This window comes from Geotrypetes seraphini, chromosome 14, assembly GCF_902459505.1.
Source record: "Geotrypetes seraphini chromosome 14, aGeoSer1.1, whole genome shotgun sequence".
In the NCBI taxonomy this organism is placed as follows: Eukaryota; Metazoa; Chordata; class Amphibia; order Gymnophiona; family Dermophiidae; genus Geotrypetes; species Geotrypetes seraphini.
The window spans coordinates 251,958-279,427 of NC_047097.1; the positions used below are offsets into that span (position 1 = coordinate 251,958).

The 27,470-nt window shown below is 41.8% G+C and overlaps 1 protein-coding gene across 1 annotated transcript in view; it reads right to left on the reverse strand.

The window, feature by feature from the left end:
* Positions 1-228: 228 nt before the first annotated feature.
* The window catches only part of FAM216B (family with sequence similarity 216 member B), a 35,697-nt gene continuing 8,455 nt past the window's right edge, over positions 229-27,470 (reverse strand). Inside the window, exons 3-5 of the mRNA XM_033919522.1 lie at positions 14,212-14,330; positions 10,330-10,450; positions 229-1,630 (exon numbers count right to left, since the gene is read on the reverse strand). Of these exons, the coding sequence (XP_033775413.1) occupies positions 1,461-1,630; positions 10,330-10,450; positions 14,212-14,330 (410 nt within the window). The 3' untranslated portion in view covers positions 229-1,460. The remainder of the gene's footprint in view (positions 1,631-10,329; positions 10,451-14,211; positions 14,331-27,470) is intronic.

The window sequence follows — 27,470 nt, forward strand, 5'->3', positions numbered from 1 at the left end:
TGGGTTTGAACCCCCAACCTCAGGGTGCTGAGGTTGTAGCCAGGGCAGGATTAATTCTTTGAGAGCCCCTAGGCACACAAGTATACCGAGTCCCCTAGCCCTGCTCCGCCCACCCCCACCCCCATTTATTTACCTGTTTTCTTATTTACTACTTTATTTCCACTTGTATTTCTTTTTTTTCTTTTATTATAAAATTCAAAACAACAAAGTTTACCATAACAGTTCCAGTGTACAGTTTTAGTTCTATACAAGCCCCAAACATCTCTGAACAAATTCCCCCTTCCGTCCCTTCCCATCTCATCTATTGCCCAGGACTTTAACTGAACCCTTTCCATATGTATATAAAAGTGCTCAAATACATTGTACCCAACAATTTAATGACTAATGTCTCCCCACCTCTGTGGTAACTATTAGTGTTCATTTTTGTTTACTTCCGGTGGGCTATGTGTGCTGGGGCAGGGCAGGTAAGAAAAGAAGACGAGCCTCGCGGCACGAGATGCAACGAACCCCGCAGGATCCCCGCAACCCTAGGGGGCGTCCATAAATCATTCTAACTGCCAAATTTTGAACCAAGTTTTTCTTTGTACTTGTCAGATATATAATATTACAATAGTCCAGAATACTAGGTAACAGCATCTGAACTATAAGTGTAAAGGCAGTAGCATCAAAATAAGCTCTAATGGTGCGGAATTTCCATAGAGAAAAAAAGAACGCCAGCAATTCCACGAAAGCGATCTCACAAGCGCCTGGTGAGTGCCACCATCTTGGCCACTCCCCTGGATTATGTCCTGAGCCAAATTGTGTTTTGTATTGTTTACAATTTTTAAGTAACTTCTTAAAACAAGTCACCTATAGTATAAGACAGTAATCTAGTTGTGACAGTAACAATGATTGAGCCAGAAGCTCAATGAACCCAAAAGGATTTGATAACCTGATTCACCTGAACTTCCATGGATAAAGTGCTCCTTCAGGATAGGGACATCCTTAAAACCCAAGCACTGGGTTGAAAACCTCTGTTCTAATTCATATTGTGAACTGCTCAGAAAGCATACTGATTGGGCAGTAAATTAAGAATCAAACCTAGGAAAAACCATATCCCATACGGCACTCCGTTTTCTACACCAAGTATGTACCCAAGCGTCCCTTACCCAACTGTTTGTCACACTGACTGGCTAACTTGAAGGCCTAAGAGGTAATAAATAATTCCTAGATCTGTTTCCTGTTTGGTGACTGCTAGTTTTCTCCTCCCAAAAAGGTATTTGACTTTTGCATTTCTGCACCTTACATGCATATTTTTATTTTCTTAATGAAGTGCTGTTGCCAATCCTCTGATCAATCATCTTATTTTGTAAAGTATAAAAGTACAAGCCATAGTAAAAAGGGCAGAATATGAATTAAAGTGCCTCTCTACAAACAGAAATTTTGATCAATCTGTCTTATCAATATTCAAGTTTTGAGAGTTATTTGGGATGAACCTTTGTGTTTTTCTGGTGTTGCGAGGCAGCCTTCCTTGACTTCTCTGACACTGGGGCATTGGCATGTAGGTCCATTGCTCGCTTGCTCTTTGGGTCCTTCCTGGAATGGTTCAGCTGCAGCATGGAATGGGCGACTTCCTCAGTAGTCAAGTAGCCTGGAGAAAGAGAGTAACATCAATATCAGGGTGAGAGTGGGGACAATGGCAGTCTGCTCCATAGGGAGTTTTGATTTGAACTGATTTTTACTTTAATTCTATTGCTTGCTTACAGTAGCTGCCTTTTAAAAATATTGGCCCTAGCACAGATTCTGCATATCAGGCAGGACCTGCATAATTTCCAGCAGCTATCTTCAGTCCGCTCAGATCTTCATATTCAGTGTCGGTGTTTCAACATGGCCTGGCAGCAAACTTTACACCTAATTCTGCCCATAGTAGTCAGCATTTTAAAAAAAGTGATCACCTCTGGCAGAATATATATATATATATATATATATTTTTTTTTTTTTTTAACATTTCTATTCTGCACTATCCAAAGTTATAGGCAGATTACAATAGACAAGCACAGCATTAATCGGAGCCAATGGACAGTCAGTGAAATTTACAGTGCAGGAATCAGTCCAAGATGGTTAGCAGGAGGATACCCTTGGGGAGACCCCCATAGGCATGGAAGAATAGAATGGTTTAAGCTGCCTTTTAAAAGATCTGAAGCTGGAGATTGTATGAAGAGTCCAGTAATGCCCCTGTAACAGACAATCTGGTGTGGCTTTCCAGGAGAGACCAGTAACCAAGAGAGCTAACACCCAATTGCATAACCACTTGAAGTCTAAGTGTTTTTTCCCTATCTGTCCTGGTGGGCTACATGGGGCATTGGGGGAGTAAGTGACTAGCACTCACAAGGAGCAGCATGGGAGTTGAAGCCATAACCTCAGGCTGCTGAGGCTGTAGTTCTAACTAATGCGTCACACACTCCCCTAGAGAAAGGAAAATCTTTAGCCAGCGTTGGTTGCCTCACACAATTCAAATAAGGTTTGACTTACCTCTAGCTCTCAATCCCTAAATTTGCCAAAGCCCCATCCTCTGAGTGAACTCCCTTTAATAATAATAATAATAACTTTATTTTGTATACCGCCATACCCAGAGAGTTCTAGGCGGTTCACAGCAATTAATAATATTACAAAAGAAAATAACATTGGGAATTAACATTTTTTGGAATGAACATGTCATTTAAGTTGACAAGAATTAACATTTTTTGGGGTGTACAGGTCAATGAAGTTGACAGAATATACAATGGAGTACAATAGGAATATACAAGCGTGTACAATAGGAGGGAAAAATACCGGTCAGTGAAGTTGGTTGGTTTGGAGGGTACATTAGGGGGGGAAGGTCGAGGTTCATGTGTATTGAAGGGAGTAGAAGGAGCGAGTGGGAGTGTTAGGGATTCTGTCCATGGAATAAGTGAGTTTTGAGTTTTTTTCTGAAGTCCAGGTAAGTGGGGGCATCAAGTATAATTTGGGCAAGCCATGAGTTTAGTTTGGCCGCCTGGAAGGAGAAGGTTTTGTCGACGAATCGTTTGAGTTGACATAGTTTTAGGGAGGGGAAGGCGAATAAATGAATTCTGTGAGAGTTCTTATTGTTGTGATCTAATTTAAAGTGGGGGATGAGGTAGCTTGTCACCTCTTGATCAGGTTAGACAGTTTCATATCAAGTTGGTTATGCAAAACTGTCTCAAGCCTTGCTAATGTCTCTCCATCCAACTTTTAGTAACTGTCAAGAAATGTATCTGATTTGACTTGCTTCTAGTAAACCTAGCTTCCTCGGGTCCTGTCATCTACTGGATGCGACAAAGAACATTGGTCCTCTATTTGGGTACGTTTGCAGTTTTCTCATTCATTTACCGCTGAAGCCTGTTCCTCTAGGCTGCAGTTGGTTAAAGTGCTTAGTACATAGACCCTTTAGCTATACCATTAAAAATAGCTGGCCATTTCATCACCAACTATTTACCTGAAAATGTGAGCTCATTTTTTTCAGGGGTTTGTTTTTTTGTTCTAAAAAGAGATTTCTGTGAAAAATAAACCACCATAATTGAAAATGAAGCCGCAATGCTGCTGCATGTGATCGGGGGTGGGGTAGTGTGTCTGTGTGCGAGTAAACCCAGCGCTGCTGCCGCCTCTGGTGTAAGTCAGTGTTTCTCAACTTCTTCAAGCCAAGAACCCCCTAAGTGTAACAAATATCAGCCAAGTTCCCCTGAACACTAATTGCCAAAGCTCCGCCCCAGACCCCACCCCATTACTAATTGTAATGCAATTTCTTCCTTTCATTTTTCATATACACACAATATACACAGCAGATATAAATTCTTAAAACTGACACATTTCAATCACTAAATTAAAAATAAAATCATTTTCGCTACCTTTGTTGTCTGGTGATTTTATTTTTATAATCATCTTAAGAACATAAGAATAGCCTTACTGGGTCAGACCAATGGTCCATCAAGTCCAGTGGCCCGTTCACATGGTAGCCAATTCAGGTCACTAGTACCTGGACAAAGAGTAGCAACATTCCATGCTACCAATCCAGGGCAAGCAGTGGCTTCACCCACATCTTTCTCAATAACAGACTATGGACTTTTCCTCCAGCTATGCTATCCGCTCTTACCACAACCTCTGGCAATGTGTTCCAGAGCTTAACTATTCTCTGAGTGAAAAAAATTTCCTCCTCTTGGTTTTAAAAGTATTTCCCTGTAACTTCATCGAGTGTCCCCTAGTGTTCGTAATTTTAGATGGAGCGAAAAATCGATCCACTTGTACCCATTCTACTCCACTCAGGATTTTGTAGACTTCAATCATATCTCCCCTCAGTTGTCTGTTTTCTAAGCTGAAGAGCCCTAACCGTTTTAGTCTTTCCTCATACGAGAGGAGTTCCATCCCCTTTATCATCTTAGTCGCTCTTCTTTTAACCTTTTCTAGTGCTGCTATATCTTTCTTGAGATAAGGAGACCAGAATTGTGTCACAACCCGAGTCTCTGATGAGCGCAGCAGACCACCTGAACTGCGACAAAATACTGGCCCGGCGTGTCCCCTTTAGCTTGGGGTACCCTTCAGGCCTGGCAATGGTTATACTGTGGTTAAACCTCGGTATTTTGGGTAAGGATTTCCCTTTCCAGCAAAAAGAAGGAAACTTCCACCAAAGGTTCAAGTTCTTAGAAAGATTTATTATGCTTGGCCACTGGCCAAACTTTGTGTTTAGGTTCAAAACACCCTGTTTCACACAACCATTCCACTGTTTCAAAAGTAGCACAGAATTTCAGCAGTAAACAAAAAATACAGCTTTTCCTCCAGCAACTGGCCAACAGCCACCTCAGCTGTTGCAATTAGGTAAACTTCCAACAATCTTATGCCAGGTATAGACCCCGGATCCAGGGAGGTACAGTAGTATAGCAATACTTTCAGGCAGGTTCTTAAAGTAGCTAATGACCATGCTTAATTTTAGGAAGGTATTTTGCCTCTTTATACAGGCTGAGCAGGTTCTTTGCATTCAGGCAGCTTTTTGCCCAAAGAGTTCTTAAATAACACTCTCTGGTTATAAGTGAAGAAAAAGGTACAAATATCAGCTTTACAGTCCACAAACTAGCAGTCTTGAAAAGGACAGTTCTTAAACACAGGCTGGCTCAACATTTAGAACGGCTTCCAGACACAGCTCCTAATTAGCTGCCTCTGAGCACATAGAAAAAAATAAGCTGATGAGAACAAGCCAGCATGGTTTCTGTACTGGAAGATCCTGCCAAACAAACCTACTGCACTTCTTCGAGGGGATAAGCGGACATTTGGACAAAGGTGACCCCATAGATATAGTATACCTAGACTTCCAGAAAGCCTTCGACAAGGTACCTCATGAGCGCCTTCTAAGGAAACTGTGGAACCACGGGGTGGAAGGGGACATACACAGATGGATCAAAAAATGGTTGGCAAACAGGAAACAGAGGGTAGGAGTAAAGGGACACTATTCTGACTGGAAAGGGGTCACAAGTGGCGTCCCACAAGGGTCAGTGCTGGGACCGCTGCTATTCAATATATTTATTAATGACTTGGAAACAGGGACAAAGTGTGAAGTTATAAAATTTGCGGATGACACAAAACTCTCCGGTAAGGTTAGATCTGTAGAGGAATGTAAAAAACTCCAAAGGGATCTGGACAAACTGAGTGAGTGGGCAGATAAATGGCAGATGAGTTTTAATGTGGAGAAATGTAAAGTTATGCACATAGGGAAAGGGAACCTGATGTACAACTACATGATGGGGGGGATGACATTGGGAAAAGGCAACCTAGAAAAGGACTTGGGGGTTTTGGTGGATAAAACAATGAAACCGGCAGCACAATGCGCAGCGGCCTCAAAAAAGGCGAACAGAATGATGGGCATTATCAAAAAAGGTATCACTACCAGAACCAAGGAAGTTATCCTCCCGCTGTACAGGGCAATGGTGCGACCGCATCTGGAGTACTGCGTCCAGTACTGGTCGCCGTACCTAAAGAAAGATATGGCGATACTCGAGAGGGTCCAGAGAAGAGCGACAAAAATGATAAAGGGCATGGAAAACCTCTCGTATGCTGAGAGGCTGGAGAAGTTGGGGCTCTTTTCCCTAGAAAAGAGGAGACTTAGAGGGGATATGATAGAAACTTATAAGATCATGAAGGGTATAGTGAAGGTAGAGAGAGACAGATTTTTCAGACTGGCGGGGGCAACAAGAACTAGAGGACACTCAAAAAAATTGAAGGGAGATAGTTTTAGAACAAATGCTAGGAAGTTCTTCTTTACCCAGAGAGTGGTGGACACCTGGAATGCGCTTCCAGAGGGGGTGGTTGAGCAGAGTACGGTTTTGGGTTTCAAAAAGGGATTGGACGAATTCCTGAGGAGTAAGGGAATCCAGGGGAACAATTAGAGGGTTACTATACAAGACAAAATGCTCTTGAGTAATAGATCACTACAGGTCATTGACCTGGGGGGCCGCCGCGGGAGCGGACTGCTGGGCATGATGGACCTATGGTCTGACTCGGCAGAGGCCATGCTTATGTGCTTATGTTCAAACACACCTCAGTGCCAAAACCTCAGCAGAACAAAACAGAAAAAAAACCCAAACGTTTCTCTGAGCTAGTTTTTAAAAGACAAAACCCCTAATAGCTCAGAAATGTTACAGTTCCTAGGCAGGAAGGCTCCTGCCAGCACAAACTACTTTCTTCCAGTCAAAAATACTCAAAAACAACACACAGTTCATAGCAATGGCACAGTTCAACACACTCGCTTTCCCTCAGTTCCACACTCGGTTCTGGTTCATTCCCTGCTGCTTACAAATCCATAACTTCCATGTTATTCACATGTTCCATTCCTCCAGCCATCTCCTGATCCTTCTGCTGGGCTCCTTCCAGCTCCTCCTCCCTTGACTCCCTCACCAGCTTCCATTTAGGGAGCTCAACACCACACCCCATCTGCCTGGCTGGGGAAAAAGGTATCAATCAGATCTCTAAAGGTCAGATTTCCCTGCTCTTTTCTTAAAGGAACAGTAAGCATTTCAAGTAAAAGTCTCCTGCCAGAATTTCAAGGCTTTATACAAGAGTGCAAGCTTTCCTGCAAAACTATCCCTGTCTCATACTGGCTCTTCCAGAGATAGTCATCGCCTATCTGTTCTAGGGCACTGACCTGGTCAGCTCTTCTGCACTAAGTCTGTCTAAACTTTACTCCGTTCACAGGAACACAATACTCCGGATGAGGTTGCACCATGGAGCGATACAGGGGCATTATAACAATCTTAGTCTTGTTAACCATCCCTTTTTAAAAATAATTCATAGCGTCCTGTTTGCTTTTCTAGCCGCCGCCACACCTTAGATGGAAGGTTTCATCGTATTATCTTCGATGACACCCAGATCCTTTTCTTGGGCGCTAAACCCCAAGGTGGACCCTAGCATCCGGTAACTGTGATTCAGGTTATTCTTCCCAGTGTGCATCACTTTGCATTTGTCCACATTAAATTTCGTCAGCCACTTGGATGCCCAGTCTTCCAATTTCTTAAGGTCTGCCTGTAATTTTTCACTATCCGCATGAGTTTTAACAACTTTGAACAGTTTAGTGTCATCTTCAAATTTAATCACCTTACTAATTGTTCCAATTAGAGAATGACACAGTGGCTGTTACCCGCAGGTAACCTGTCGAAACAATGGGGGGGAGAAAGTGCTCACTGCAGAGACAGGGACAAGGCCATCCACCGCCCCGTGGAGCAGTGGATGGGCTTGTCTCCGCAGTTAAGGGAGGGAATGCACTATCTACCGGTTTGCTTAACTTAAAGCTTGGTTTCTTGTTTTTTTACTATGTGCTCTAGTTGCCGGTGTTCCAGCTATTGGCCACTAGAGGGCAGTAATGTGCAGAAAATAGAGTATTGACGTCTAACTTTTGTATCTTTTGAGATTATTTTTCCAAGTAATGAATTCTTTATGAACTCTAATATCAGTTTTTTTCTCATTTATTTATTTTTTAGCTTACCTTAGTCTTTCTGTTTTTGAATAAGTGTGTTCTTTGAGTTAATAGGAAGGGTTGACGTGTTGACGCTCAGTTCTTTAAAATCAGCTGTTTGTCGGCGTTTCTCCTGTTAAGAGACTTGTAAGAGCGTCTGATTGAAGATTGGAGCTGCTTTAAAGGTAACCAGCGTGTTGAAATGCCGTTTTTACTCAAATAATTTACAATATAAGTTTTATTAAGTAAGAGTTGCATTTATATTTTTCAGTAGTAACACGTTTTTCATTTCTTATTTAGTTTTAGAGTATTCCCTGCCGCCCAGTACATTCAGTTGAGTGTGGCTGTATTCTAATGCTGTTTGGTTTCCTGAAGCAGGAGCACGAAACGTGTGCACATTGAAACCAAGAAACCAAGCTTTAAGTTAAGCAAAATTTTTGTTTTCTAATATTTATTTGGTAAGAATTTGGCACAAATTTGGCACTATTTATTGCTTTAAGTATGAAAGATTCCGCAATGATTGGGTGATGAGGTGGCAAAATAGGGGGATTTTACCTTCTGAAAAAGCCCCTCCATGTCTCTGAGCTGATCTTAACATACGTAAAGCTTTATTTAGGTAATTTTTGGGGCAGTGTTCCGATATTACTATATACAAAGATTTTCAATGCCTGTCTTCTTCTTGAGGTATCTTTATTCTTCATCCTAAATTTTGTTTTTTGACTGAAATCTGCATCCATCTTTGGCATTAACTTTTAACAATCAACTTTATCAATTTCTGCTTTTTTCTCAAAATCTACTTTTCCATTTCTTCCCTTCCCTTCCTCTCTCCTCTCCCATGGTCTGGCATTTCTCTCTCCTTCCCTCCCCCACTCCCCCCCAGTGATCTAACACTTCTCTCCTCTCCTTCCTCCCAGTGTGCCAACATCCTCCTCACTTTCCTTCTCTCCCCCCCAGTGATCCGACACCTCTCTCCTCTCCTTCCTTTCAGTGTACCGACATCCTCTTCAGTGTGCTGGCATCTCTCTCTTCCTTCCTGCAGTCTGCCATCTCTCACCCCTCCTTCCTTTCCATTCCCTGGTCTGGCATCTCTCCCTTCCTTGAGATATCTCTCCACACCCCCCCCCCCAGCATAACATGTCTCTCTCTCTCTTCCTCCTTTATGCCCCCTGCAGTCCAACATCTGCCCTCCCTTCCTCCTTTCTGGCCCACTCCCAGTCCAACATTTCTCCCTCCTTTCCCTCCACTAGTCCAACAATTTATTTCTCTATCTCCTGCATGCTTCCACTCAGGTCCTCATTCCCTCCCACAACTAACATCTCTCTCTCTCTCCATGAGTCCAGCTTTTCACTCTGCCCTATCCCCCTTCCCCTGCGACATTTCTCCTTCCCTCCTTTCTGCCCTCCCCATCCAACATCTCCACCTCTCTCCATGAGTCCAACATTCTCCTTCCCACTTCCATCCAGTATTTGATCCCCTCTCCCTCTCCACTTCTATTCAGCATCTGTTCTCCCAACTTCCTTCCAGCGTCTTCTCCCCTCTTTCTCCACACAATAAATCTGAAGCGGCACACAAACCCGATGCGCTACTCAACCTCTTTCCCTTGTCAGGTCATCTCCCTCTCTTCCCCTCACCTTAGCAGGTGCTTTTCAAAATTAGTTTTCTCTCTCAGAGGGGCCATGACGTAGCAGCTGTTCTCACAAGTTGCATGCAGCTGCCCTGAAGCTTCTCCTCTGATGTGATCCACCCAGGTGGAAACAGGAAGTTGTGGCAAAGGAGATGCTTTGGGGCAGCCGCGTGCCACTCATGAGAACGGCTGCTGCGTCTTGGCCCCTGATTTTGAAAAGCACCCACTAAGGTGAAGGGGAAGAGAGGGAGATGGACCAACAAGGGGAAGAGATGCCCGCACCACGGAGTCCCCTGGAGCTGCCCTGTTTCCCTCCCCTAACACCAGCCCTGGATGGGAGACATGGAGTGCCGGCGCTGCATACCACGTGTTGGGAACTCTGGTGGATGGTGAAAGAAGTGGGTCTGAGAGAGAAGTATGCACTGCTGCTGCTTGTATTGTGCCTGATCTGGGGTGGCATTGTGTTTGAGAAGGTGCAGTGCTCTTCGTTCTGTGCCTAATCCAGCATGGTGCAGTGTGTGTGTGAAAGAAAGAGCAAGACAGAGGGAAAGAAGATTATGCGCTATCTCTGTGAAATGTGAATGTAGAAATCATAACACTTTTTTTTTTTTACTTCTAGAGTTGTTTGCATAGAAACATGATGGCAGATAAAGGCCAAATTGCCCATCTGCAGTAACCGTTACGTGTAGCCAGATCATTGTTCTGATGTCCCCTTTGAGCTGGGTCCTCTTACCCAGCATGCCTTCCCACTGCAGCTTGAATTGGTACTGTTGGTACAGCAGATCCCTGCCAGCTGCTCTATCATACACGCACATGATGCTGTACAGGTAGCGTCTCTGGCCAGGCTGCAGGTCCTGTCACATGAAGGGAAAGGGAGAAAAAGCAACAGTAATTGTTTCAAATGGAAAACGTCTTTTCTCTCAGATACATACATTTGGGGAGAACAGTGTAGCAAAAATATTTCACCCTCAAGCATTTGTCATTATAAGAACATAAGAACTGCCGCTTCTGGGTCAGACCAGTGGTCCATCATGCCCAGCAGTCCACTCACGCGGCAGCCCTTAGGTCAAAGACCAGTGCCCTAACTGAGACCAGCTTTACTTGCGTACGTTCTGGTTCAACAGGAACTTGTCTAACTTTATCTCATGTCAAATTCAACAACGAAGAATCAGAAGAATATACAACAACCTTTGGCATCCCTCAAGGTTCAATCCTATCTCCCCTGTTATTCAATATTTATCTTGCACCACTACTGAATCTATGCCAGTCTATAGGATTCACTGCTTTTTCATACGCAGATGATATACAGTTAATTCACCCATTTAATCCTGAAAATTACGAAGACATCAAATCTTTAAATGTAAAACTCAAACAAGTTCATAATTGGCTTAACAATAATAAATTATCATTAAATATAAATAAAACAAAAGCAATGATTTTTAACTGGAAAAGAGATATAGGACTAAATTCTTCTTTCCTACTTAACAATAAACCCATTGAAATCGTCCCCAAAACAAAAATATTAGGCGTAATAATTGACGATAGTCTGGAATTTAAAGATCACATTAATAATCTAGTTAAAACCTGCTTCTACAAATTGCGCTTAATTCGATCTCTTTCTAAATTTCTCGAACTCAAATCTCGCAATATCTTAATTCATTCTTTGGTTATATCAAAACTGGATTATTGCAACTCTTTGTTGCTCAATGTTACCCAAAAGCAAAAACGACAAATGCAAATAGTTCAAAACTCGGCCATAAAACTAATTTATGATGCCAAGAAATTCGATCACGTCACTCCACTCTTTAAAGATGCACATTGGCTTCCTATTTGCCAACGCATACAGTTTAAAGTTTTACTACTTATCTATAAAAACTTGACCTTCAAAGAACCACAATGCATTTCTAAGATGCTAATCCCCTACTGTTCTGCACGCTCTCTCAGATCATCTTCCCAAAACCTATTAGTAATTCCATCTTTGAAAATTATAGGCACCCGTAGATTGGAAATGTTTTCGGTCGTCGGCCCCCAATGGTGGAACTCTTTGCCCCAATATATAAAAAACGAAAAAGATGTTCCTTCTTTTAAGAAATCTCTTAAAACTTATCTTTTTAAAAAAATTTTTTTTAATACATAAATAATAAAAAACAAATTCTCCCATTTTTTAATTTTTCGTTTCAAGTATTTTAATACCTCCCTGATGTTCTTTCCTTAAATGTATTTCTTTTTTTACGATATGTAACTTTAACCTCCCTTTCCTCCCAATTGTTGTTGGTCCTGTCTAAAATCTATCGTTTTTTTATTGTATGTTATCATTATTTTAATGAATTGTATGTTTTTATTATCTTATCTGATTGTATTTTAATGTACATCGCTTTGTATAACGATATAGCGATCCATCAAATATTTAATAAACCTTGAAACCTTGAATCAATCTTAACTCTTGCACCCCCATTTATTTCTGACTACTCCCCTGCTCTCTCAGACAATAGAGATGACAAAAAAATCAAGAGGACAAAGCTATATGGTAAAAAGTCTTTAATAATGTATAGTTCATTTACTGGTAGAAATGTCACCTGTCTGAAGCAGCCATATTTCTGCTTGTACCAGCTTCAAGGACGCAGTTTGTTATCTTAATGGGGAATCTCTGATTTAAAAAGTGAAAATTTCAAACATCCAGCAAAGTAATATAGTCAGTTCCTTTCTGAAGTTCAAAAGTTCTGTTGAGCAAATGGGCATCCGAGTTTCCAAGTTTCTTTACAGTTTGATATACCGACCATCAAACAAATATCTGGATGGTTTACAATTGTTAAAATTAGAGTTAAAAAAAAAAAAAAAGTAATAATAAAAATAAAAGTAAAATAGGGTAACAAATACCAGACAAAGATACGAACAAAGTTGATACAATTGGCACTGGGGGAGGGGAAGATTCAAAATTACATTGAAGTCAAAATAAAAGGAAAGTAGGAAGGGGAAGGGAGAGAACGAATAGGGAAGTGGTCGCATCAATAAAGGCCTGCCGATATAAAAGATACTTGGACAGAACCCTCGCTTTCCAAGCAGGTCATCTGAACAATTGGCTGGGTAACATTATTACGCACTCCTCATCCTATCTAAGTTTTAGAAAACTAGTAAAAACAAACTTCTACAACAAACTTGTAACTTAAGATCTCATAAAGCCGTTTCTCCTTATACTCTAACCGATTTGTAACCAAGAACTCTCAAGCTTTCTCAGTACTCTGCTTACATGTATTTGACAACTTTACAGTGTGCCCTATTTTCGCTGATCGTGCGCTGATTGTTCCAGCTCCTCTTATCTCTGTATCCTGCTTACATGTATCCTATGACTTTTCATTGTGCCTATCATCACTGATTGTCCAGCTCTTATTGTAAACTGCCTTGAACTATTATGGCTTTGGTGGTATGTAAGAATAAAATTATTATTATTATTAAAAGCGGTTGTTTTTAACAATTAAAAATTGGAAGATAAAGGATCTTATCCAGAATTTTGCTATGCATCTTGAAATAAAAAGGTTTTTAGTTTGGTTTTGAATTTGTCGAGCAAGTTTTCCGATCGAAGGCGAGATGGCATTGCATTCCAGAGGGAAGGAGCTGTGATGGAGAAGTGTAGATATATTAGAGGAGCTGTGATGGAGAAGTGTTTCGAGTATGGAAAAGATCTTTGAGAGACGGAACAGTCAGTAGATTTTGATCAGCGGATCTCAGGGCCCAAGGAGAGGCATAAGGAATGAGATATTTATCAAGAAATGATGGGGAGTGGGCGAGTTTAATCTTAAATACCAAGAGGAGAATTTTATAAGTAATTTGATGCAAAACAGGAAGCCAAAGTGCTTCACGTAGCAGCGGAGTGATGTGATCGTAATTTTTTTGCATTGTGGATAAGTTTAATGGCAGTATTTTGAATCAATTGCAATCGGCAGTTTCTTTTTATGTGATTCCATGGTATAAATAATTGCAGTAATCTATGTGGGAAATAATCAAGGAGTGAATTAGGGTTTGGATGGAGGCCAGTTCGAGAATAGAGTTTATAGAGTGAATTAATTGGAGTTTATAGAAGCAATTTTGGGTGAGATCTTTATCTAGAATGAGTTCAATTTGGATTTGTTTGGCATCTATGCAGATTGGTCCTATTAAAGATTCATTCTTTTTAGCCGGAAAGAGAATACTACAGGATTGTATATATTGAGAGATAAGCGGCTAGACTGAAGTCAGTGACTGGTTTTGTCAAGTTTGGTATTTATTTCTTGGATGTCACTTGTGTCTAAAGGGTCGAAAGGTAGTAAATCCTATTGATTGGGCTAAGGTTTTTGTTGTAGGTAGCCATGACTAGATCTCATTGCTGGATATTTGAAATTCCTCATTAAAGTAACATCCTATGCCCTGAAGCTGGCACAAGCAGAAACATGGCTGCACTGGATAGATGACGCCTGTACCAGTAACTGACTTTTTACCATACTGCTTTGTCCTCTTGAGTTTGTTTTTCAAACTCTATTTTCAAATTGTGGACTGTTTGTTGAATTTTTCACTTCTTTGACTTTTTTTGTTTTCTCCTCTCTTCTGTCTCTTCCTTCCAAGCTGCTCTGTCCCATCTCACCTTTAATAAACTCATGTTCCGAAAGCATGGGGGGACTTGGATACGGGGGACTTTAGCAAAGGGCTGGATCTTGACCTGCTTCCTGCTTTTCCCTTCCATCTTCTCTTCCAGATGTGTAACTGAGAAAAGAAAGATTATCGAATGAGCTGGCTAATGCTTTGGACCCTAGTGCTGCTCTGTTATTAAGATCCTCATTCCCAGTTGTTTTGTGTTCCTGGGGTGAAGCTGCTATTTGAATGTGTCTACTTATTTCACAAGAGAATAAATTCTTGATTGCACTGTGTTTTCTTTATGGCAGCCTGAGAATGCTGATCTGCCTCGGCATATATATAGTCCCTGTCTGTACCAGACAGGATCACAATCTGTGCTTAGTAGCTTAAAGAGCAAATGGTTGTGATTATACATCAGACATTATATCCTGCTTCCCCAAAGATCTTACAAGAATTCTTTGAGATCTATAAACCGAGAAGAGAGCTTAGAGATGTAAATGGGATGAAATTAAGTTTGGAGGGGAGAATGTCGACTATGTATACTAGAATCGGAGCATCAATGATATCTGTGGCTGGCGTACAACTGCCTGGCATCCTGCGGTTTTGTATGAGGAGGATGAATTTTAAGAAGATGCAGAAAACTCAATTATTGGCCAATGCCTTCTTATGCTAAGGTATATTTCAGTTAATTGCCTTTCAGAATTTTTTTACAGCAATGTATGATTTAAAGCTTGCCTGTATTTATGAATTGATTGAATTTGCGCTCTATCCCTGTTTATAACAGGGACGATTAATGATGTTGTTTAGACATGTCTATGTTATATGTGATAATCGTAGAGAAACAAGATTTTATGTATGTGATATGGAAACCCCATAGTTATATGCTGTATATACATTTTTAAATAAATAAATAACTATATGTACTGTATATAATGAAAGAAGAATAACAGTGAAAGGAAAGAAAAATGAAATGGGAAGAAAGGCAAAATGTAATAAAAATTTAAATAAAGCTAAAAAAAAAAATATCTGTCCTTGATGTCACTTCATGTTACCTGTAATGTCAGGACTATTCTAAAACCACTTAGTAAAAATGCGGATTTCTCTAACCAGTTTTACATTTCTAGTGGGAAAGTGTTTCTGGTTAGGTGCCAGCCATAAATCCCTTCCTTCCTTGAGGGTATTAATTTCCGTGATGTACCAGCAGGCCTGGAGATTTGCTTCTAAACATTACAAGCAGAGCTGGATTAAAGGGTAGCCAAGAAGGCATGTGCATTGGGCCCAAAGAGTTCAGGGGGGGGGGGGAGCTGGTGTGCTGCCTGTTCCACATACTATTACTTGCGTTAAATTAGAATTACAGAATATATTTTCCAAAATATTAAAAAATAAGGAATATAGCACATTAAACTATAACATGGACAGCCAGTGATGAAGCGCCACATAAATCTCACCGCGGTCACGAGATAGCACAGCGGTGGAGTGGTGGGGCTGAGGCTAACCCATAAATGCTAGTAATCTCTATGATCCAGTCCACTGAAAATATATATTTGCCTGTTCCTATGACATCAGTGTAACATAGTAACTTAGTAGATGACGGCAGATAAAGACCTGAATGGTCCATCCAGTCTGCCCAACCTGATTCACTTTAAATTTTTTAAAATTTGATTTCTTCTTGGCAAGAATCCAAAGCTCTATCCGGTACTGTGCTTGGGTTTCAACTGCTGAATTTTCCATCAAAGCTCACTCCAGCCCATCTACACCCTCCCAGCCATTGAAGCCCTCCCCAGCCCATCCTCAACCAAACAGCCATATACAGACACAGACCGTGCAAATCTGCCCGGTACTGGCCTTAGTGCTTCAATATTTATTATTATTTTCTGATTCTAGATCCTCTATGTTCATCCCACGCTTCTTTCTGTCACCGTTTTCCTCTCCACCACCTCTTTCAGGAGCACATTCCAGGCATCCACCACACTCTCTGTAAAGTAGAATTTCCTAACATTGCTCTTGAGTCTACCACCCCCCTCAACCTCAAATTATGTCCTCTGGTTTTACCATTTTCCTTTCTCTGGAAAAGATTTTATTGTACGTTAATACGTTTCAAGTATCTGAACATCTGAATCATATCTCCCCTGTTCCTTCTTTCCTCTAGGGCAGGGGTAGGGAACTCCGTTCCTCAAGAGCCGTATTCCAGTCGGGTTTTCAGGATTTCCCCAATGAATATGCATTGAAAGCAGTGCATGCAAATAGATCCCATGCATATTCATGGGAAATCCTGAAAACCCATGCATATTCATTGGGGAAATCCTGAAAACCCAACTGGAATACGGCTCTCGAGGACTGGAGTTCCCTACCCCTGCTCTAGGGTATACATATTCAGGGCTTCCAGTCTCTCCTCATACGTCTTTTGGTGCAAACCTTCTATCATTTTCGTCACCCTCCTCTGGACCGCTTCAAGCCTTTTTGTGTCCTTCGCCAGATACGGTCTCCAAAACTGAACACAATACTCCAAGTGGGGCCTCACCAACGACCTGTATAGGGGCATCAACACCTTCATTCTTCTACTGGTTTTGCCCTTCTTTATACAGCCGAACATCCTTCTGGTAGCAGCCACCGCCTTGTCACACTGTTTCTTCACCTTTAGATCTACAGACACTATCACCCCCAAGGTTCCTCTCCCCATTCGTGCATATCAGCTTCTCACCTCCCAACACATACAGCTCATTCTGATTTCTAATCCCCAAATGCATTACTTTGCACTTCTTTGCATTGAATTTTAGTTGCCAGATATTACACCGTTCTTCTAACTTTTGCAGATCCTTTTTCATGTTTTAACTCCTTCCTCGGTGTCTACTCTGTTGCAAATCTTGATATCATCCGCAAAAAGGCAAACTTTTTCTTCTAACCCTTCGGCAATGTTGCTCACAAACATATGGAACAGGATCAGCCCCAGCACCAATCCCTGAGGGACTCCACTACTCACCTTTCCCTCCTTTGAGCGAATTCCTTTAACCACCACCCTCTGGTGTCTGTCCATCAACTAGTTTCTAATCCAGTTCACCACTTGGGTCCTAACTTCAGCCCATCAAGTTTGTTCAAGAGCCTCCTATGAAGAACCGTGTCAAAGGCTTTGCTGAAATCTAAGTAAATTATGTCTAGCATATGCCCTTGATTCAATTTTCCAATCACCCAATCAAAGAATTAAATCAGATCGGTCTGGCACAATTTACCTTTTGTAAAATCATGTTGCCTCGGATCCTGTAACCGATTTGATTCTAGGAATTTCACTATCTTTTCTTTCAACAACGCTTCCCTTATTTTTCCAATATCTGAAGTGAGGCTTACCGGCCTGTAGTTTCCCGCTTCATTTCTGCGACCACTTTTGTGAATAGAGACCACATCCGCTCTTCTCCAATCCCCAGGAATCACTCTCACCTACAAGGATTTCTTAAACAAATCTTTAATAGGACCCACCAGAACCTCTCTGAGCTCCCTCAATATCCTGGGATGAATCCCGTCTGGTCCCATCACTTTGTCCACCTTCAATTTTTCAAGTTGTTCATAAACACTTCCTTCGTGAATGGCACAGTATCTACTCCATTCTCATGTGTAACTTTGCCAGATAATCTCGGTCCTTCTCCAGGATCTTCCTCTGTGAACACAGAAGTATTTGTTTAACATGTTTGCTTTTTCCTCATCACTCTCCACATATCGATACATATCATTTTTTAGTCTCGCAATTCCATTTTTTCTTCTTCTTCCTTTCACTAATATATCTGAAAGTCAATTGGGTCTACCACTCTACCATCCCTATTTGCATTTGTCTTCTGTGGTCCCATTCCCAGATCTTCAGCTGTGAACACAGAAAATAAATATTTGTTAAGCAATTCAGCCTTTTCTTTATCAGCTTCTACATATTCCTCCCCTTCACTTTTGAGTCTTACAATCACACTTTTGTACTTCTTCCCATCCAAGTTTCAAAGTTTATTAAAATTTTGTTAACCTGCCTTTTCAAATTTCAAAGCGGCTTTACATAAATAATAAGCATAAATAGGGAAATACAAATCACATAGAACTTAATAATAAAGAGACATCAAATGACAAAAATACTGGAACTAACATAACAGACCTAATAGACTGGCACGAGAGGAAGGGGAAGGAATACAATAATTTGAAAGGAAAGAACAATCAAGGGAAAAAATGAAAGGAAAGGAAGACAAGGTATTTATCCTGAATAGACTAACCAGGGGGACTGGACTAGTAGTCAATTAAAATGTCCCTAAAAGGACAGTCATACTGCAAAAGCATCTTTAAAAAGCATAGTTTTTAAGCTAGACTTAAAATTATCTAACATATTAATCTCGTAAATAAGCCGGCGCTGAATTCCAGAGCATGGGGGCGGTGACAGAGAAAATATTTCACATAATATTGATAAAACTTAATGATGGAATTGCTAGCAGATTATGGTTGGATGTTTTGTTTTTATGTGTCAGCTATTTTTTCTTCTATTTATATCAGGGGTGTCCAACCTGCGGCCCAGTGAAGTATTTTGTATGGCACCGGTCGAGGGCGATGCAGTGTTTTCCTCTGTTGCCCCTGGGTATTTACCGTCTTGCCGGCTCCCTCCTCTTTCTTGCTGCAGCGTTTGCACGTTTGTGTGGTCCCAGAAACATTTTTTTTGGCCAATGCGGCCCAGGGAAGACAAAAGATTGGACACCCCTGATTTATATCTTTGCTTTCCTGACTTCTCGATCAGCCTCTCTTAATTTTTCCAGATATTTTTGCATGTCTTCCTCTTTCTGTGAACTTTTGTAGTTTATGAAAACTAACCTCTTATTCCTTACCTTCTCAGTTACTACTTTTGAGAACCAAAGTGGCCTTCTTTTCCTCTTACTTTTACTTATTTGCCTCACAAAATGATTTGTTGCTCTTACAATAACTCATTTCAGTTTTGCCTACTGCATTTCTTCTCCTTACAGACATTCCCATCCAGACAATTCCTTGATGTAATCCCCCATCCAAACAGAATTAGTTTTTTTAAAGTCCAGAACATTTTTGTATAGTTGTTACTGAGGTGACATTGCTTAGAGTCATCTGCCTTGACCTCTTTGAAAAAACCCTGGAATATAAATGATAATTCACATTTTCTCTGCATACAGTGTGCTTTGTGTTTTTTAAAAATTTTATTGTTAGTAGATCATTTTGACTTGTTCATTTTAAAAGCAGCTCGCAAGTGAAGAAGGCGATAAGTGACAAGAAAGCATTGTTCAAAAAATGAAAAAAAGACCAAACAAAGGAAAACCAAAAGGAGCACAAAGAACACCAAAGGGAGTGTCACCGAGTGGTTAGAGAAGCAAAAAGAGAATACAAAGAGAGACTGGCGGGGGAAGCAACAAACTTCAAATCGTTCTTCAGGTACATTAAGGGGAAGCAACTGGCAAGGGAGGAAGTGGGACCCTTGGATGAGGGAGACAAAAAGGGAGTGGTAAAAGAAGAAAAAGAGATAGCTGACAAGTTAAATGAGTTCTTCACGTCAGTCTTCACAAGGAAAGATACAACCAACATTCCGGAACCCAAGGAGATCGTAACTGGGGACCAAGATGAAAAGCTGGTCAAATTAGAGGTAAGCCAAGAGGATGTCCTCAGGCAGATAGACAGACTAAAGAGCGACAAACCACCAGGTCTGGACGGCATTCACCCAAGGGTACTCAAGGAACTAAGGAACGAATTAGCAGAACCACTTCGACAAATATGCAACCTATCCTTAAAAACCGGAGAGATCCCGGAGGACTGGAAAATAGCAAATGTCATGCCCATCTTCAAGAAGGGTTCAAGGGGTGACCCAGGAAACTACAGGCCGGTGAGCTTGACCTCAGTCCCGGGAAAGATGATGGAAGCGCTAATCAAGGACAGCATCTGTGAACACATCGAAAACAATGGACAGCTAAAGTCGAGTCAACATGGCTTCTGCAAGGGTAGGTCATGCCTCACAAACTTATTGTACTTCTTTGAGGGGGTAAACAGCCAGGTGGATAAAGGAGAATCTATAGACATCATTTACCTTGACTTCCAAAAAGCCTTCGACAAAGTACCACACGAAAGACTGCTTAAGAAGATATGGAACCACGGGGTGCAAGGAGAGGTCCACCGATGGATCAAAAACTGGCTGGCAAACAGGAAGCAGAGGGTTGGTGTACTCAGACTGGAAATGGGTCACAAGCGGAGTTCCGCAGGGGTCGGTGCTGGGACCACTCCTGTTCAATATCTACATAAACGACCTAGAGGCGGGAACAAAATGTGAGGTCATTAAATTTGCAGATGACACCAAACTGTACAGCAGGGTTAAAACCACGGAAGATTGCAAGGATCTCCAAAAGGATCTAAGGACACTGGAAGAGTGGGCTAAAAAATGGCAAATGAGCTTCAACATAGGGAAATGCAAGGTCTTGCATGTGGGGAAAAAGAACACGATGTTCACTTATAAAATGGGGGGAGGCTTAAGGGGTGGAGGAATACAAGATGGCGGACGCTGTGTAGCTGTGCTCGGCAGGCTTAGCGTTTTTTCTTTATCTTAATAACTGGAAATAGATACTTACTTTGACGGAATGCCTCATACGAAGAGGAAGGGGAGTGTGAGAGCGGGGCACTTGCCGCTGCTCACATCGTCTCCTTCCCAGCAGACATTTCAGCGATTTTTGCAGCCGCTGAGACCAGCCGACGCCCAGATATCCCCGCGGCGGGAGAGTTCCGCGTCGGACCTGAGTGAGGGAGCACTCGGGTCTCTGGATCTGATGACATCGTTGTCTCCACCGCATCTCTCTGCGCCCCCATGTCCAGCAGAGGCGCAGAGTGTCGAGCTTGACCCCGAGGGAGAGGAGTTGGAGACCCCGGAGCAGGCAATGGGAGGAGCTACTGCCCTAGCTGGAACGCTGGGAGGAAGGGCTGCTGAAGGAGAAGGAGTACCAACAAGCACCCCAGCAGTGACACTGGAAATACTTTTGGAGGCTATCAAGAGACTGGATGTGAAGGTGGAGAAGACTGCCTCAGATGTTGAGGTAATGGTTAAGAAAATGGATAATTTTTCTGAAAGTTTGCTGAAAGTCAAGCAAGAGTGCATGGACAAAATACAAACTGAGTCAGCTTCATTGAAAAATTCAATTACCACTATTGTTAAAGAACAAAATTCCACTGCCCGTAAAATAGAAATGATCGAGAACTTTAACAGAAGATTGAACCTGAGAATTTTAAATTGCCCAAGGATTTTGGCAATATCACCTATTGAGATCTTTAAAAAATTTCTGGTAGAATGTTTGAATTATCCGCAAGATCAGATTCCGCCTCTAAATAAAGTATACTTTTTACCTACTTCAAAAAGAAATTTAGATATACCTAAAGGTGAGAATTTGGTCACTGATAAAGACTTGCAAAACCTTACGGCAATATTAGAGGAATCATCTACGGAAGTTAAAGAGAGAGGAACTTTAATTGTTAACTTTATCTTTGAACAAGATCTTAATGGAGTCATGAGGTTGTTCTTTAAAAAGTCTGGATCACTTTTTTGTGGTCAACGTTTATGGTTATATCATGATGTAACTAGAATATCCCAGGAAAGACGGAAAATATTTTTGGGCATGAGAGAAGAAACAAGGAAGCTAGGTGCTACTTTTTTGCTAGCTTATCCATGCAAATGTGTTATTAAGTTTAAAGGTCTGAAATATGTGTATTTTACACCAGATCATCTACGTTCCTTTTTAGATCTCAAAGGTTTATCTAGTGGAGGGAGTGTAGCTTAAAGGAATTGCTGGGTTGTAGCGTTTAAGCCTTTACTTTTTGTTATATTATTGTAATATTACTCCCTATAATATCTTTGTTTTCTTTTCCTCCTCCTGATTTGAGGTCTAAGGAAGAGTTAAGTTTCATATATATATTTATTTTAAATATTGTAATGTTTAATGATGCTTTTCTTTTGGAACATGATTCTGTATTTCTAAACCAAGTAGTTATACTTGTAAAGTATGTTAAATTCAATAAAAATAAAGTTAAAAAAAAATATAAAATGGGGGGATCACTACTAGGGGTCAGTAACCTTGAAAGAGACCTGGGAGTGATGGTAGACGCAACACTGAAGGCGTCGGCGCAGTGCGCCGCCGCCTCAAGGAAAGCAAACAAAATGTTGGGTATCATTAAGAAGGGTATCACGACCAGGACGAAGGAAGTCATCCTGCCACTGTATCATGCAATGGTGCGGCTGCATCTGGAGTACTGTGTCCAGTACTGGTCGCAGTACTTGAGGGAGTCCAGAGAAGAGCAACTAAGCTGATAAAGGGTATGGAAAATCTCTCATATACTGACAGATTGAAACAGCTAGGGTTTTTCTCCCTGGAGAAGCGGAGACTTAGAGGAGACATGATAGAAACCTTCAAGATCCTGAAGGGCATAGAAAAAGTAGACAGGGACAGATTTTTCAAATTATGGGGAACCACAAGTACAAGGGGGCACTCGGAGAAATTGAAAGGGGACAGGTTTAGAACAAACACTAGGAAATTCTTTTTCACCCAGAGGGTGGTGGATACATGGAACACGCTTCCAGAGGCTGTGGTAGACAGGAGCACGTTACAGGGCTTCAAAGAAGGTTTGGATGGGTTCCTAGAAGACAAAGGGATTGAGGGGTATAGATAGGTGTAGAGGTAGGCTAAAGGGATAGGAGAAGAGGTACATATAGGGATAGGAGTTGAGATAGGTTATAGAGCTAGTCAGGGACCACTGCTCAGGCAATGGGCCTGATGGGCCGCCGCGGGAGCAGACCGCTGGGCGAGATGGACCTCTGGTCTGCCTCAGCGGAGGCAGCTTCTTATGTTCTTAAGTCCAAAACGTGTGGACACCCCTGGTCTAGAACCTTTAATTTGAAAGTGCCCTCTCTCTCTACCTGTCATAACATTAAACCGTACCATGCAATGATCACTGGATGCCAGATGATCACCCACTGTAACATCAGAAAACTTCCCCCATTTGTAAGCATTAAGTCAAGTATGACCTCATCCCGTGTGGGTTCCATTACCAACTGCTGGAACAGTTTTCCTTATAGAGAATCCAGGATCTCCCTACCTGCAATAGATACCCTAATCAACATCTGGCATGCTAAAATCACCTATTAGTAAAACTTCCCCTTTTTAAAGATATATTCTGAATGTCTACTATTAAATTTCTGTCTACTTCTTCCGTCTGTGAAGGAGACTTGTATATCACACCAATGTAAATATATTCACCATTCCCTCTGTCCAAATTGATCAACAGTGCCTCTTCCTTGCCCTGCAGATTCTGCAATTGTATGGCCTTAATATGATCTTTAACATATAACACTTCTCCTCCTCCTATTCTTCCTACCCTGTCTTTCCTGAACAGATTATAGCCCAGTATAACTACATCCCAGTCATGGTTTTCTGTGAACGATATCTCTGTGATCACCATTAAATCCAACTCCTCTTCTTCCATTACAGCTTCTAGATCTAGAATCTTGTTTCCCATACTTTGAGCATCAGTATATACTGCTGTCCCTGCTGCTAACCCTAACCCTAACCCCTTTTTCCATCCATGTGGTATTCAGTGATTTACTTACCTGACAGTTTATACTCACCCAGTGGCTTTGATTATCCTTCCCCATCACTTCTAGTTTAAAGCCCTCTTCAGTAGATTAGCCAGCCTTCCACCGAAGACACTTCTTCCCTTCTTTGATAGATACATACCATCCCTGCTCAGCACCCTTTGGAAAATCATCCCAAGGTCCAGGAAGCCAAAATACTCTTGACGACACCATCCACATAGCCACACATTCATCTCCAGGATGTGTGCTTCTCTGACCTGGCCCTTACCCTCGACTGGAGGATGGACGAGAATACCACCTGCGTACCTGACTGCACTTTGGATACATTCGCAGGGGTATCTGGCAGTATCATTAGTGCCAATGTGGATAAGCAGCATCAGATAATAGTCATCAGGCTTGATGAGTCTTGGAAATTTCTCTGTAACATCTTGGATTTTAGAGCCAGGTAGACAGCACACCTCCCGGGACATCATGTCTCATCTGGAGATGGACGCTTCTGTACTCCTCAGAAGGGAATCACCAACCACCTCTACTTTACACCTTCTAGTGATCATGGATCCAGTAACTTTAGGGATTTCAAGCTTTGGTCCTTCCTGTCCTTGGGATGCACTCATCTCCTCCCCTTTCAGGACAGCATCCCGGTTCTTCAGTTCAAGGGCGAGTGGAGTCACAGTACCAATCTTGCAGTGTTCCGTAATCTGAGTCCAGCTGTCTTGCCTCAGCACAGCCTCTTCTTCCCCACTGCTAGAACTCTTTGACATCTCATGAACCATTTCATCAATGTACCTCTCATTCTCACGGATGCCTCTCAGTCTTGTCACTCCTCTCTCAGTTCCTTTACTTCCTTAATGAAGGATTCAAGCTGAAGACAGCTTGCACATGGAACCACTCCCTCTGCCTGGGTAACATTTTTTGTCTGCACAGAGACAGAAGCCGTAACCTCAGCCATAATGTGGTTGTAGATGTATTTACATCTGGAAGAAAAAAGAAAGCACAGAAAAATCCTATCAAAGCGATGCCCTGTTCCTGGTTGGCTGAAAAAGCCAAAAAAAAAACCCTCCGCTTTGGGGTAGGTGGGTGGGAATTAACCTAAGGGTCATCTGTGGAGTCTGATCTCTAAGAAATATTATGGTGTTGGATTTACAAATCCAGCAAATTCAGAATACAGCAGCAAAGCTTCTATTAGGTGGTAGTTCTCTACTGATTGTCAGTGAGGGCAAGAATTCAGCTAATTTTTGTCTTTAAGATTGTTTAAGATCAGGCACCTGACTATTGTCAAAATATGATTATTTTATATCTAGCTCCTAGTGAATTGAGGTCTTTACAAGAAATTAGACTAAATATTCCTTCTGTAACAACCTGCCATAAAACTGCCACTAGTCAGAGGTCATTAATAGGAAGTGGTTCCAATTTATGGAAGAAGATCAGGGATATCAATTGTTACCATGCTTTTAGGAAGGCAGTTAAAGGCTACCTTTTTGCACTTTCTTTAACTAAACAAGCAGGCTAAACCTGATGCTCAGAGTTTGTTAATGAACAGTACTGTCTTATTCAGAATTTTTCTAATTGTAATCTGCCTAGAGCTAACCTTAGTAAAACGGAATAGAACTGCTTTGATGAGGTATCTGGTCTAAGGTCAGATTCTCTCACCAGAGGGGAGGAGCACCATTGCACTTTAGCACACATGGACTGAGACTGAAAGTTTAAGACTACTAATAAAACAATTTTATTGTCTGTTCAACTGACTCGGTTGGAATTTCAGTACACAGCCACCTCACGATGCCTTATTTCTTGCTCTTGTTTATGCTGTATTCAAGGCCATGTATTTGAATACAGCATAAACAGGAGTGCATAGAACTAAAGATGTAGATGTGTCCATATCATAGACGATCAGAAAGAGGCCGGTTTTCAGGTTTACATAGATTCAGGCCTGGGTTTTCCTAAGGTCACAGCAGGCAGCTGCCTAAGGGTGCTGTGGTGAATGGGGGCCTTTGTTCCTCAGCCTGCTTGGCCTACGTCACAGGAGTGTACTGGCAGCATTTGAACCCATATAAAACTGACCTTTTGGTGGCCTGCCTCTCTGTCTTTAAGAGGATAGATGCAACAGGATAGAGTTACACATAGGACCACCTGGATGTGGGATGATGTGACCTTCTTATCACAGTACATCTTCTAAGGAAGAATCTCCCCCTCATAAGGGAACCTGCCCTTGTGCCTACGATTACCCACAAGGTAAATCCAGGCCTAAATTGAACATAAGAATTGCCGCTGCTGGGTCAGACCAGTAGTCCATCTTGCCCAGCAGTCCACTCACTCGGCAGCCCTTAGGTCAAAGACCAGTGCTCTAAATGAGTCCAGCCTCACCTGCATACGTTCCAGTTTTGTCCAACTTTGTATTGAATCCCTGGAGGGTGTTTTCCCCTATAACAGACTCTGGAAGAGCGTTCCAGTTTTGTACCACTCTCTGGGTGAAGAAGAACTTCCTTACATTTGTACAGAATCTATCCCCTTTCAACTTTAGAGAGTGCCCTCTCGTTCTCCCTATCTTGGAGAAGGTGAACAATCTGTCTTTATCTACTAAGTCTATTCCCTTCAGTATCTTGAATGTTTCGATCATGTCCCCTCTCAGTCTCCTCTTTTCAAGGAAGAAGAGGCCCAGTTTCTTCAGTCTCTCACCGTACGGCAACTCCTCCAGCCTTTTAATCATTTTAGTCGCTCTTCTCTGGACCCTTTCAAGTAGTACCGTGTCCTTCTTCATGTACGACGACCAGTGCTGGATGCAGTATTCCAGGTGGGGGCGTACCATGGTCCGGTACAGAGGCATGAAATCCTTCTCCGATTTCTTCGTGATCCCCTTTCTTTATGATTCCTAGTATTCTGTTAGAACATAAGAATAGCCTTACTGGGTCAGACCAATGGTCCATCAAGCCCAGTAGCCCGTTCTCACGGTGACCGATCCAGGCCCCTAGTATCTGGCCAAAACCCAAAGAGTAGCAACATTCCATGCGACCAATATAGGGCAAGCCGTGGCTTCGCCCATGTCTTAATAACAGGTCATGCTAAGAGCAAGAGAGCTCTGTGTGTGGCTGCTCTGTAACTTCTGCCTCCTGTCTTCTCCGTAAAGCCACATTTTTGTCCTCATAGTTGTTGTATAACAGTAATGGATTGTGGTCCTGAGGTTATCTGCTGACTCTTGCTATGATTAACTAACTGATCTATTGTGGTTATTAGGTATGTGCTGCTATTTGACATGAAATGAGAAATGTCAAGGCATTGGTGCATATGCTGCAAGTCCTGAGCTAACAGAGACAAACTTCACAGCCCGCAGTATACCTGAATACATACACAGTGGGTGAAAGTGCTCTGCCAGCTTGCATATTTTTGTACATTCTGGGTCAATATTCTGTCAGCGGTGCTCAACATTGTGCCTGGAAATTCAATGCCAGGCCACATCTAGGCTCCAGCATTGAATTGACTGAGCTACTACTTATCATTTCTACAGCGTTGTACATCAAAACATGGAAGAGACGGTTCCTACTTGAATGAGCTTACAATCTAGTTGAGGCAGACAAACTGGTGCATCTATACACAGTGCTCGGGTGGGAGAATTACAGAGGGAATGATAAGTCAAGTGCTTAGCAAGTGGGTTGGAATTTGGAATTGAAAGCAGC